The 14,318-nt window shown below is 35.4% G+C and overlaps 1 protein-coding gene across 1 annotated transcript in view; it reads left to right on the top strand.

Moving 5' to 3' along the window:
• Nucleotides 1-14,318, top strand: part of LOC117115605 (ankyrin repeat domain-containing protein 27-like) — a 60,667-nt gene that overhangs the window by 15,946 nt on the left and 30,403 nt on the right. Inside the window, exons 17-22 of the mRNA XM_033259472.1 lie at nucleotides 955-1,115; nucleotides 1,843-1,956; nucleotides 2,528-2,692; nucleotides 3,548-3,748; nucleotides 4,367-4,486; nucleotides 10,710-10,871. Coding sequence (XP_033115363.1) covers nucleotides 955-1,115; nucleotides 1,843-1,956; nucleotides 2,528-2,692; nucleotides 3,548-3,748; nucleotides 4,367-4,486; nucleotides 10,710-10,871 — 923 coding nt within the window. The remainder of the gene's footprint in view (nucleotides 1-954; nucleotides 1,116-1,842; nucleotides 1,957-2,527; nucleotides 2,693-3,547; nucleotides 3,749-4,366; nucleotides 4,487-10,709; nucleotides 10,872-14,318) is intronic.

The raw sequence follows: 14,318 nt of genomic DNA, 5'->3' as shown, positions 1-14,318 counted from the left end.
AATATGAAGTGCATTTCTTTCTCGGGCAACCACACCAGGTAACAATTTTTATGAGCCTTGGTGGGGAGAGTCCATGCAGACAAAGTGGCTTGCTTAATGACACCAGCAAAATGCTTGGCAAGGGCTTAAAATCCCTGACTTGCGGTTGAAAAAGCTAACCTTTCCTCTGCTGCATTATACCACTTCCACTTCTGTATATCTATACTTATATTATATTTATACCCAAAAACACAGTCAGTGACCAAAACATGACAATGATGGGTCATTTACTGGAGTCAAAGTTAAGAATTAAAAGTATCATGACTTCTCTGTACTTAAAGTATACAATACTACCACATTTTAATGTAATTATTAAGTTTAACATACACCAACATTACGCTGGTTTTGGGACACTTGTGTGTTTGAATGGGACCAGTTGATCTTTTTGTGTATTTGCATGTAATATTTGTCAGTGTACTAAAGTTATTTGATAGTCAGTCTTATCTATTTTGTCTGCCTTCTTCCAATTTTGGACAATCTTCATACTTTATCACTGTTTAAGCCCACGTCTGAGTAGATTGTAAGAATGATGTTTTTCTAATTCTGGACTAACATCACTGCTGAGGCCTTCTGTTTAACCACCTCAATAATTTCCTGTCATGAACCCCAAATTGTGGATGTGTAACATCATTTTTTTCATTTTTTCCATTATATTTGTTTTTATTAAATAATTTGATTATATATTTTCTACATTTAAAACTGGCAATGTAAATCTTAAGAATCCATGGAAGAAAGTAAAGTGCCAGTCTGTAATCTGAGGAACAGGTCCAAACATCTTACCTGTTGATCAGTCTGTATTTTTGTTTGTCTGTCTATTTATATTTTTCTGTCTACTTTTATCTGTCTGTCGCTCTCTTGTCTTTCCATCTGTTCAATTCCTTTATTTGGCTTTATCACCCTACATGCTTCTTTCAGAAACTATCGTTCAAATTTTGCTGGAGCATGGCGCTTCAGTTGAAGCCCGCAACCGCCGAAAAGAAACCCCACTGATGCGTTCTCTAAATGTAAATGTTTCCAAACTTCTGCAGAGGGCAGCAGACATTGTCCGGGATGGTCAGGATTACTTGTTGATGATGGTAATTACGTAGAATTATACAAACTTATAATCCGAGACAAGTAAAAAGATTAGGTTTTCCTTGGTTGTAACAATATACACCATGTAACCTGCTCTGCGTTCTCTACAACCCTCCTTTGGTGTATCTTGTAACAATTCATGTTGACACTTAACCATATATTCTTGCATATAAGACAAACTCTAAATTGCAAATAACTATCGAATAACAGGGATTGTCTTGTATGCACAGTACATACACATTTTTTATTTTTAAAGCATGTTCGTCTTATGTGCAGATCGTCCATAACACACAGGTTTAGTACTGAAATTAAGCTACTAACTGGTAATATGAATGAATGTAATTTTAAATGCGGGGAAATAAGATTTTAATGAATATTTATAAGCCCATAAAATGGTATTATTTGGAACTTCAGCCCTACTTTTAGCCAGCTAGATGCGGTATCAAGACCATAAGGAGGAGCAATAAGTATGAATTATGACCGAAACAAAGGGTTTGTTTTGTACGCCTGACATACAAAATTGTCTAAAAGTCTTCTCAAACTCGGGGGGTCATTGCATACCTGAGAATACACAGTGTTAACAAAGTGTTAACATTTCCAACCATAATTCAATTTGCCTATCATTAAGAATATAGATTAAGTGCACCCACACTAATGATCAGGAAATTTGTAAACAAATAGGCATTCTACCGGTTAAATATCATCTGCCATATGTTTTTCGTTTAACAGTCTTCAAGCCCTGATAGTCATCAATCAATTAGCAATGAAAACAAATCCTTAACCACACCACTTCGGAGGAGGCAAGGCGGAATGAAAATATCACCACAACAAAGAGCTAGAGAGGTATGTCTGAATATATTAGATTTTATCCATCCTGAAACAAGGATCTTCATTACTTGTTTACTTGTATCCCTCCAGGTATTTTTAAGCAAATGCTATCGACTTCCATTGAGGCAAGTATATGCTTATCCCCCATTGTAATCGTGTCATACTTTTCAAACGGTGTGAACTTCGACCCAAGCCTACTCCTTCATGACAGAATTTTACACACCCACAATGTAACTTTGTTTTATAAATACAACTTAAAAATAATATCAGCAAAAATCAATATCAGCAAAATGACATCATAATATTATACCAATTAGGCAAGATATTTTTTATACCTTGTTTACCGAACCTGTCCCCCCGCCAATAATGGTGATTTCGAATAAAAATAAGATTTTGTTTTTGGCCAATTAGCCTTGCCTTATCATCAACATTTTATTGTCATCAACATCTTCATTGTCTTCAATGTCCTCCTCATCAATATGTAATATATCAAGCTTTCATGAATGTAATTATCATCATCGTCATCATCATCATCATTGTCATTATCATCATTTCTATTTTACTAACAATGATTTTGGTATTCCAGGTGGAAAAACTGCTTCGAGCTGCAGCTGATGGTGACATCCAGATGATCCGACATCACCTGGGCTGGGAGAGTGACAGCGATGACAGTGACATTGATAATATTACTCCCAACCTGCAACTCTGTCACCCTCTTTGTGTATGTCACAAATGTTCAGCTCTGCAGAAGGTAAATGGTATTTGATGTGACAAACATTTTTTTAGAAATTTTTAAACATACATGTACATCAAAAATATAAACCATAACAGCCTGAGGCTGATGTACCGTTTTTCTTGCCCCCAAATACATTTCTAATCTCCTCCAACATAAATCTACTCCTCACCTTCTTAGATCATCTAACAAGCACATTCTTAAACAAGGCAGGTGGAGACATACACACCTGGGTAAACGTACATTCTTATGTGCCACCCCTACATTATGTAATGCTCTTTCTCTTGAGATCAGTACTTCATCTTCCAGTCAGTATGTTTAAGAAAAAGTTGAAAACTTATCCCTTCTCCATCTCATTCTAAAGTTTCTTTTTGACACACATGTAAATTGTTTTTTTTTTTAATTTTCTTTTTTTCATAATCTTACAAGTATTCTTAATAAATATCAGTAGTTAATGTGCACATGGAGTAAATGCCATTGTCATAGCATTCTGCCGTGGATATTAGGGCTATATAAATCCTTGATAGATTGATTGATTGAATGATTGAGATATGGTTTTGTTATCAAAAATTGTGTTCAATGCTATGGTAAGATTACTATGGCCATTTGAAAAGCTGTTTTTATTATGATACTATTGCTATTATTGTTGTTATTAGCTTTTGATGCCAATACTCCTGAACCTACTAAAAAGCCTTTTTAATGTTGTATCCGTATTGTCTCATTTCCTTATGTTTTTGTACACACTATTCACAGAAGTAGTTACTAAAATTTTGCATCAGAGTTTTTGTGTACAATATGTATGGACATACTGATTATACAGTACAATAATATGTCAGTATCTTAATGCTATTTCTTGTTTTGTTTTTTCATCAGAGAACATCCTATGGTGTAGGCGATATTACAGTTAATACAAGTAACGCTGATGGTTTTACGCCCCTACACGTCAGCGCTCTACATGGTCATGACAGCCTGGTAGCATTGTTGTTGCGCAGAGGGGCGAATCCAAATGTTCGCAACAGCTCTCATCTCCAAATTACCCCACTACACATAGCATGCAAGGAAGATCGACCTAAGGTAATAATCTTATTTAATTAAAATCTAATTTAAATGAAAACGATTTGTTTGGTGCTCATATTTATTAAAAAATGAGCGCCAAAGCTCCTGAGAAAAATAAAACTCTGCCCGCCAACTGTTTTTCTAACAGCATTTGTTTTCCTCTCAATTTTAGAGTTTTTTCACGTCTATATTTTCCTTTTAGTGTTTGATGTTTATAATTAAAACTGTATTTTTATTGGCATTGAACGTGTAATGTGATGTTTATGTAAATTTCTTTGAAGATTCTTTAAAGGTTCTTTAATCTTGCCGAGTAATTCAATTTTCTGTTTATATTTTATTTTATTATGTATTATTACAGACAATAAAAGTTTCTTAAATCATGAATAACCTATTTCCCTTAACGGTCACCTGTTCCCCATCCAAATTACGATGCAAGTCATACACCATGAAATGTATACATCATGCAATTTGTCTCTATTCCACAATGCATAGATCCAACAATGAATTACCACTTCAGAAATTATGGTACTTGAGACCCAGATCAACCAAAATGAATTTATTCATGCATTGTGTAATAGATCTAGATTATATATAATTTCATGAATATTTTTATTATTATTCATCATATCTCTTTAGGTTGTCCAGCTGCTGTTAAATCACGGAGCTAAATGCAACAGCAAAGATGCAAGAGGAAACAGCCCATTGCACTACTGTTGCCTGGCAGGTCATTTAATGTGCTCTACTATTCTCATTGAGGTAAGACTGTTAACTAGTATGAATTATATAATATTTTTCCAAAAGCTAGCAGCAATTATTATTGCAACAGTTATTAAAAATATAAATACATCAAAATTGAAAAATCTATATGAAGAAATAATGTGATTATTATTGTGACAATTAAATTGAGAAAAAAAAATACATTTAAAGAACAAATCTGCATAAAAATCTATTGAAGAAATTGAGAAAAAAAATAAGTCATTCTAAAGCTTATGAAGCAACCAATCAAGTAAGGACTTGGTGAGTCTATTTCGTGAATACTTACCTGGATAACCGACTAATTGCCATTGTTCCCAAAACGGAACACCCCTTCGAAAAAAATGGAACAGTCCGACCCAAGGCGCCACATGCCAACCGTCTCCCTAACAAACGTCCTCATTCCCTTTTCGACGTTGTTCGAAGTTGGATACATCCTAGCCTTTGGAAAATTACTAGCAGTCTTTTCAAGTCTTTTCGAGGTAGGGGGCGCTCTATTGAAAATCGAATGGCGTTAGGAACTCTTACAAAATTGCGTTCGAAACTCGAACATGCGTTTTAGAGACGCAGCACGCGTTCGACACGAACGCCTTTACCGTCATTCGAAGGACGTCCTCTAGAACATGGTAGTACTTTTCAAGATCAACGACATAACGCGGTAACTGCAAGAGTTACTCGTTTTTTTCACGTCTGAAAACCCAATTGTATAGTAGTGTATGGAATTATTACCAAGGCCGTACCTAGGGTACTTAGAGAGGTTAGTAAACTTGCAAATTTACTTTACTATTTACTTTTTAGTATATTGTATATTATTAATATTCGTATAAAGGCCCCAGCCTTGGGCAGGCCTAGACCTTTACCTACCATGCTAACACCTGCGTGTGGCCTGCTAATGCTGCTAATCTGAAAACCAAAATAGGTTTAGTCTAGGCCTAGGGCCTAGGCCTTCAGCGTTCTTACAAATTTTTTCTACACTAGGGCCTAGTACTAGACTAAGCCTAACTATTACCAAAGGCCGTATCTAGGCCTAGGCTTACCGGTAGATAATAACATTGCAAATTTAGGCCTATTTTACTAATTTACTAAATTATTAGGCCTTGGCCTATAGCTAGCTAGCTAGGCGACCTTGTTGTTGTAGGACCTTTACCTACATGCTAAATACGTGTGTGTCATGGCCTGCTAACCATGACTTGCTAGGGTAAGGCCAGATTTATTTTCAAAAATACTAAACCAAGGCATATGCTATTTTTTCCCAGGGTTAAAGTATCCATTAAATAGACACCTCATTCAGAAATTACATTGCATGTCATAGGCCTATCCCATTAAACAAAACATTTCCCCTAGGATAAATCCACATACATAAATCCACATGTTCAAAGTTAACATGTACGCCACCACTTTATTGCTTTACATTAATATTTTATTCTTATGTATGTTCATTTTCAGCCTTTCTATGTCATTAATTGACCTGTCTCTTTCTTTGCAGTGATGACATCACACTTCTAACACACTCGGATGAAGTACTTCGAGTCTGAATAAGCGCTGAAATTTTCAAGGAGATCCACGCTGGGGGAAATCTAATTGAATTGCTCACTAAATATGGACTCCGGGTTCATTTCTAAAATAGCGATTGCTTAGATATTAGGCCTTGCATTATTTTGTTACCACCCCCACATTATTATTATCATTGCATTTAATCATGTATATCTTATGTTGTGTGGGTACCTATGATGGCGTATCCGGCAATAAAATAAATAGAATAGAATTGAATAATAAAGTGTTTTTAGTGTAATATAATGTATAATGTGTAGATGAAATATGATAGTGTAAATTGAAATGCATTATTCTTGGCACATTCAATGTGTTATAGTACCCTGTACACATCATAGTGGAGAGCTTTGAGTTTGTTGAACTGTGAATTCTAAATAATAGCTACTTCTAAAATTATGCACGTGCTACTTGAACCCAAATTTGATGCAAGAAGGGTTTTACATTGTAAATAAGTGTACAGTAATACTAATACTATTATATAATATAATAAAATATTTTACATAAACAACAACTTTAACATGTTTTTTCAAATCTTTCGTTATGATTTACTTAATCATCATTAAGGCTCCACCTCATACTTTGTATTTATTTCTACATACGCATTCATGCATTCCTTTTATTCGCATCAGTTTACTTATTTTAAGCAAGAAATTCAAAACAGTTAGGCCTATTCTAAATTGTAAGCATCAAGTCTATTGTGATTTTGTAAGGATATACTTACTGTACAGTACTGGGTATTAGCAATAAGCCTTTTCTTTTTCAGGAGCGGATTTAGGGTGGGGGGCGGGAGCCTGGGCCGGCCCCAGGCCCTTTTGAAAAGTAAAAGGAAAAGAAAGAAAAGGAATACTCGATCGCCCGAAATGCCTTAGAGGTAATTTTAGGGCATCTAAAAAAATAAAAATTTTGCCGGACCCCCTAGGACAGTGTTGACTCGATTAGGCCCCAGTTTCCTCCCCCTCCCAAACATCTCTGGATCCACCCCTGTATCAAGCTTTTCTCTTCCTCTGTACATTAGGCATGTCTGTGTATGTAAAAAGGTAGTGAAATAGTCATCTGGTAGGCTTAAGTACCCTGAAACATCATAGTTTCATAATGAAAAGCTTCAAATGGGTTTTTTGACCGGTAGCTTCTGATTTACGATCAATTTGTAATTACACCCACTGTTAGCACCCAAAGTAGATGCGAACCAAAGGCTCAATTTTACAGAATTGTAATTAGAAGTCATCATTTTTCTGTAAATTCTGATTTACAACCACTTTGTAATAACACCCACTTGGACCCAAAGTGGATGCTAACCAGACGTTCAACTGTACACGGGCGTATTTTTAAACAGCACCACCAATGTCTAAAGACATCTTTTCAATGGGGGACATCCATCAGAGGAGCAGTAACAAAACAAACAGAAACACTGCAGGTTTATGTTTTTTTTTTTTGTTTTTTTTTTGGCATTTTGCTTTCAAAGTCAAGGCTACAACAAGAAAGACAGTCATTCACCATCCACAGATAAACATTGCTAACTAAGCAAAATGCTTGTGGATGTCCCACAGTGGTAGTTGCCAGGAAATTTTAATTTCAAATTTGGCAAAAATGATGTATGCACAGTTGCAATTTGCAAGTCATGATTTTTGATATGATGTAAGAGCAGCTTAGCTCAGTCTGCTAAACTGTTGGTAGCTACCTATGTGTGCACTGAATCATGGAGATCGCTGGGTCCCTGGTTCAATTCCCATCGCTGCTCCCATTGTGTTTCACCTTCAGGGCTGAACTGCAACTTACAATAGCGCACCGTCTTTTGGATGAGACATTTAAGCCGTTGGTCCTGTCTGCATTATGGTCCATGTGTACATTAAAGTACGCAATACACTCTTCGGAAAAGAGTTGGGGATTGTCTCCGGGAGTACTGCCTAATCACCCCCAGAACGACCCCTCTGGAGATAAGTTTTCTTCAGACTTTTGTGGGTTATCCTTGGTGTTCACACCTAATAAATCCATCCATCCATATTCGTTGTAGTAACAGAAGGTTCGCTGCATGATCAAGCAAAGCTATGGAGTTATTAAAGCTTGCCAGCAGAAATATGAAAGATAAGTGCTTCAGAATGATGTATGCTTATAAGGAGGACATTAGATTAAGTTAAAGGCTTTATGGAGAACAAAGGTCACATAAAGCACAGTACGATTGATGGCTTCAGCTAAGAGGCTTAGGTCTGTTAAAGGTACTGTGGAAAATATACCTTCAGGAACTCATTCCATATGAGGCATGTCCTCCTAAAACCAGCGTACTGTCGCTGATTGTTAAACTAATTATACGTAAGAATAATTAGCATATAGAATGTGGGAGTATTGTATACTTTGTTTGTTGCAGAGTAATATTTTTACTCATAACTCTGGCAATATTAACTCGATTCCAGTAAGTGACCCATCATTTTAGACCTTAGAATGTGCAGAATATGAATATACTCAAAGGCCAATTTTCTAGTTTTGGTCACTGATGCTTGTTTGGCATGGCAAGCCCCATATTCATTGAAATGTTTCAATGCTCCAGTTACAATCCAAGTGAAGTTAGCATTAATATGCCATTCACAACACATTTTTTGCTCAATTCATTTTAATGACTTTGATAAATTGTATTATTATTTTCATAACTTCAAGTCCATACAAAAATAAACAGTTTTTTTTATATATTGAAACTAAGATTAATATATTCCTGTGTAATCCGTATATAATTTTCTCATTTTATATGTGCACTATAATTGTGTATAGATAGTTACAGTATAAGTAAATGAAATCTTTTCCACTCCATATTTCTATTTTTCTGAACTATGAAGACTTTTGTGAATTTAGTGCTCGAATGATAATATAATAATAGACCTAATGGTATTATATTGTATTTATTATAATTGAATTTTCAAAGTGGATGGATATATTTGGTGTAAACACCAAGAATAACTTATGACAGCATGAAGAAGACTTATTTCCCATGGGGTCGTTCCAGTAGTAATTGGGCAGTACATCGGGGGAAACCCCTACCCTGAAGCGTGTACTGCATTCTTTAATGTACACATGGGTCATAGTGCACAAAGGACCAATGGCTTAAACATCTCATCTGAAAGACAGTGCACTATCGTAAATTGCATTTCAGTCCTCCAGCTGAAATACAAGCAGCGATAGGAATTGAACCGGGACCAAGGGATTTCCACAGTTCAGCGTGCACACAGTCGCTACCACAAGTTTAGCCATGTCCTCAGAACTTGACTTTACACTGGTAAAACAGACATTGAAACAATAAAATATTACAAGAGAAAACATTGCAGCTGCGGTTGGTAGAAGCCTGGGCCAAAGCCTGACACCCAAAAAGGACACATACAACTGTATCTACCATGGACAAGCATCTCATTCAGAATTGTTGTGTTACAATTAATTTTCACAGTGCACAGTCAGTGCACCAATCAGTTCCATAACTTATACATCACTTTCACAAAAAATTAAATTTAAAAAAAATTAAATTTAAATTAAATTTTGACTCTGAAATATGTCTTGATGGGTGAGACCATGTAGGCCGCTGTTATTCAAATGAAAACTTGTAGGCCTATGTCAATTTTAGCCAACACAGTGTGACTGTTTACAAGATAGAATACTGTTACAAGATCAAAGACAGAAACAAGGGTTACATAACAATGAAGTTCAACAACCGGGGATAAAATCAGTATATGTTTCTTTAGACAGGAAATAAAGAAAATTCCTGTGCTTTTACGTGTCAAGAAGAGTATATTGTATTGGTATGATCCTTTGATTCACTTTGTAGTGATGGCAAAGTAAGATAGATAAGTTTTCAAAAGACTGTTAATGTCATCTGGCCATTGATTACATTAGCCAGTGGATGTCATTTGGCCGTTGATGTCATCGGCCGTTAATGTCGTTGGCCGTTGATGTCATTAACCAATTGTGTCATTGGCCTCTGATATACAATTTATTAGACAGTGTAAGTGTTTAATTGTTTGTGGTTTTCAACTTATTAGTGTCTAATCTATGTTGATCAGTTGATGGAAAATTGAATTATATTACTTGCATTGTTCAATTCAGTTTGGTCATTTGGTGTCTAATTTAATAATAATAATTTGTAATTAACTATAGTTCGTTGCCAAATGAGATTTTTAACAGTGTTGACTTTTAGGATATACATTTACAGGGAGGGAAGTGAAGCTTGTTGACAGGGTCTAATATGTTGGGGCAGGGTGCACGGATGATGCTCTGGTGGGTCTAAAGGGTTGTATGCTTAGAGAAAATGGGCTTATTTGAGCCATTTGAAACTGTTCTGATACACAACAATATTAAAAGTTGTTTAAAAAAACAGAAAACCATTTTTATTTTTTTCATTTTTGTTTTGGTGAGAAAGTACTGATAGGGGTGTGGCTTGTGTCTTGTGGTGGTGTGGCACAACGGTGATGAGGCACAACGGTGATGATGTCATCTTGATGTTAGTAGTTGTATTGATGGTGTAGGAGATGAAGACCATGAAGGTGCCCATGATGATGACAGTGAATGATGGTACTGGTACTAGTACAGACATTTATAATGCACCTCTTCCTTGTGGAAGCGAAGTTCTTTTCCCTGATCATTATTACAGTAAATATGAAAACGACAGTATGATTGGACAACAATATTACGATCTTTACAGCATGGTGCTAATGTTAAACAAGCCAACGCCAGAGGCAATGTACCCCTACACGAGGCGGCCAGAAACAACTATGTCGAGCTGGTTAAGGTACTTGCAAATAAATCTCCAGCAACAGTTCTGTGTAGAAATAAGGCACAGTTGACTCCCATTCAACTGTCTCAGGTAAGATGCAAATTATTTTACATACATACAGTACATACAGTACATAACATCATATACAGTAGCGCTATTTCATGAAGATCAGAGCGTTTAAAGCGTGGACTACAGTAGCTCATACGGTATCTTTCTTCTCCCCTAAGGATCCCTTCATGCCCGAGTTGTCTGATAAGGTGGTAACAGCTTGCTGCTCTTGTCTGTCTACAACAGGGGCTGTATGGACCAGTACACTGGGATAACCCCCCCCCCCCCCCGTTCGTTTCTAAAGATGTACTGTGTTCTTTATAGTACACATAAGCCAATTGTTCAATTCCTTCAGAACCATATTCGAGCATGCTGTTTGAACCAGTGCTGATATTATACTAGGTTGGGCGCTCCTGCCTTTACCGCTAGCCTATTCGACTCGCTGCTTAATTGAGGATGTCTTTATTACTTTAGTCACGAAAAATATTTCTGTATTTTGTAGTGTAATTAGTAATATCTCCAGAAGCTTCAAAATGCTGCCACATTTTTTTTGCAAACTACTTCTTATAGTCTGCAAATCTCTTTTGGGTTGCTTCGAGCGTGAACTCCCCTAAAAACAACATGACTATATCACAGTACACTGTATACAAATTACTTATACAATGATGCCAACATCTTTGTTGATTTGTGTAAAGCCTGGTCTCAATGAATTTGCTACACTCTCGCTACAGCAATTGCTACACAGCTGGCCTGCCCACGACATAATTGTTAAGGCTCCCCGATTCAACAGACCAATCAGCATCGCCAGTAGCAGCTGTCGGCAAGAGTGTGAGCAATTTTATGGAAACCAGACCAAAGTCAGTGTTGTAATCAATCAGGATTCCATGAATTTATTACGGACTATTTATATATAGCGTAAGCCAGTAATATTGAGGAAAATCAGGTGGATCAGTGAAGGATCAAAGATATTGAAATAGATGGGGCCTAGGGAGGGACTAGTGTAAACCAAATCATGGTGGGGCTGAGGCAAGAAAATAGATAGCCGGAAATGGCACTCTTAAACTGAATATAATCTTCTATCCTTCTATTTTATTTTAATTTGAGAATGGTGGGTGGGGGTGGGGTCCCCAATCCCTTGAATCCACCACTGATGTATGGTACCATATTGTAGAACACCAAGAACCAATAGTATCATCATCATTTGCATATTTCTTTAATGGATGAATCTCATTGGTACGTACAGTATTGACTGTTTAAACAATCAAATTAAATATTTTGTTCGATAAATCAAGGGAATTGATGTAGCAAATTGCTTATGTTGCCTAGGACTCAACGCATTTTTTGGATTTGTAAAGACACAATTTACTGACACACATTTTAAAGTAGATTTTATGCCTTATCAAGGTTGATGGATGTCAAACTAGCATTAATTTACAATCATTAGCATGTCCTAACTTTTTTTTTAACCTAAAATACTTTTGCGCTTATATCAGAGTTAGTTGACATAAAAATAGCATTTACTATTATTCTCATTAGCTAATAACTATCCATTAATTATCGTATTCAATTCTACACGAGATATTCAGTATTTTAAAATATTACATTGCCGTTTAATAGTCTGAATGCCATATTTTTTATAGACTGTAGACCCGTAAATTGGGTGGCAGTCACTGGGGAACTGTTTTTAAATATTCAAAAATCTGTATTTTATTTGCCATTCCCCAGTTTTTCATCAAACAACTTTTTTTCTGTCTTAGAAAAATTAGTTCTACAACATATCAAAAAATGTTTTTCCTCCGGAGCTTGACTCAGCAGTATTATTTTTTTGTTCTGAATTCGGCCATTTTAAATAGGGGAAGTTGCGTAAGAACATAAAAAATTTGACTTAAAAAAAATCAAAAACGTCAAAGTGGGCAGTACTTGCCCTGTTTTTCTGGGCTCAAGAACACAGTCCCAGGGTAGTACAGGGCCCGAAGAAACCTTAGCAAGGGCCCTCAGTCCTTTTTGAATACGCCAATGCTGACAGTGAACATTGTCATTAGTTATTTAAAGATTGTAAATCAACTGAAATTAAATTGATTTGATCTGTGCATATTTGATCCTTTTATGAGTAATTTAAATTGAATGTTTGAGGAGGAATTTTTATCCCTTGATTTTACCATAGAGACTTAAATTTGGAATCAAATGAACTAATGTGATATTATCCTATAAGTCTGACGTAAAAAAAAATTCCTATGTACTAAATTTACGAGGTTTTTTTTCCCATTGATTTTACCACAGAGACTTAAATTTAAAATCAAATGAACCAATATGATATCCCATATGTATGATGTAAATGAAACTCCTATGTACTATAATTAATGATGCTGATGTGTGATTTATCATTCATCAGAGGATTTAAAAAAATAACTTATACTACCGTATGGCTTTCGTTACTTGATATTAGTTACTTATAGGACTATAATCAAATAGTAAATCGTTCACCATCATTGATCATATAGTCGATGACAACCCACAACTCCCTCATTGCCTAAAAATATATATATACATTTTCGGCAATAAGGGGTTTGTGGTATATAGTTGCTTGCTATCAATCCCAAGGGTTCGGGTTCAATTCTGGCGAAACATTTGATTATTCTTCTGTCAAATATCAACTCATATTATTCCTTTGCTGAGTGATGGTGTGTCATCAAATATGGTGTAATTTAGATAAATTTTGAATGTGCTGATGCTTGCTGTTTTCTGGTGTTACTGGCGTAGACAAGATTTGGTTACTGTAATTCACCTTTTAGGGGTGTCATAAAACATTAAACGTCTGCAGAAACCGTTCCACTGGAATCGTTTACTGTTCACCACACATCGCACTCAACTAACCGACTTTAGAAAGAATTACCGGTTGCCAGTTGAACATAAATTTAAGATTTTAGTTTTTTTTAATTACATTTCCGGCATGTCATTCAGTCAAGCTTAACAATTGACCAATCAGAATGGAGGATTTTATTTGCAAATTATACAAAAAAAAGAAATACTGAAATACTAATAGTTTGATATTTTTACCTTTTGTATCTTTTTAAATTTAAAAACTTTAAAAAAGAGCTTGTATGATAATTTATTCATTTTTAAAATTTTTGTACACTTAAAAAATTAAATCAATATTAGCAGTTTTGTTTTTTGAATAACAAAGACACAAGGATATGCTGAAGCATGCGAGAGGCTGAGAAATAATTCAGTGACTTTATTTGATAATGTAAAAAAAATTATTTATTTATATTGAGGTTTTTTATTTACAAATTTCAAAATAATAAATGCAGCTATTATAAGAGCTAGCAATCTATTATTCATGTAGTTATACCTTTTGTGTCTTTTTAAATTTAAAAATATACAAAACATGTTTACACTACTTCAGTTTACCGGAAATTGCTTCCAGCGGCACGATCCACTATCAGTCGACAAGAAACGTAAAGGTCAAAATTCAAGTTCAAATGATGT

The sequence above is a fragment of the Anneissia japonica genome, unplaced genomic scaffold, assembly GCF_011630105.1.
Source record: "Anneissia japonica isolate Jap-2015-1 unplaced genomic scaffold, ASM1163010v1 scaffold16662_len1167910_cov178, whole genome shotgun sequence".
Classification (NCBI taxonomy): Eukaryota; Metazoa; Echinodermata; class Crinoidea; order Comatulida; family Comatulidae; genus Anneissia; species Anneissia japonica.
Note: the sequence above shows the minus strand (reverse complement) of the source record. Positions and strands in the feature narration are given on the sequence as shown.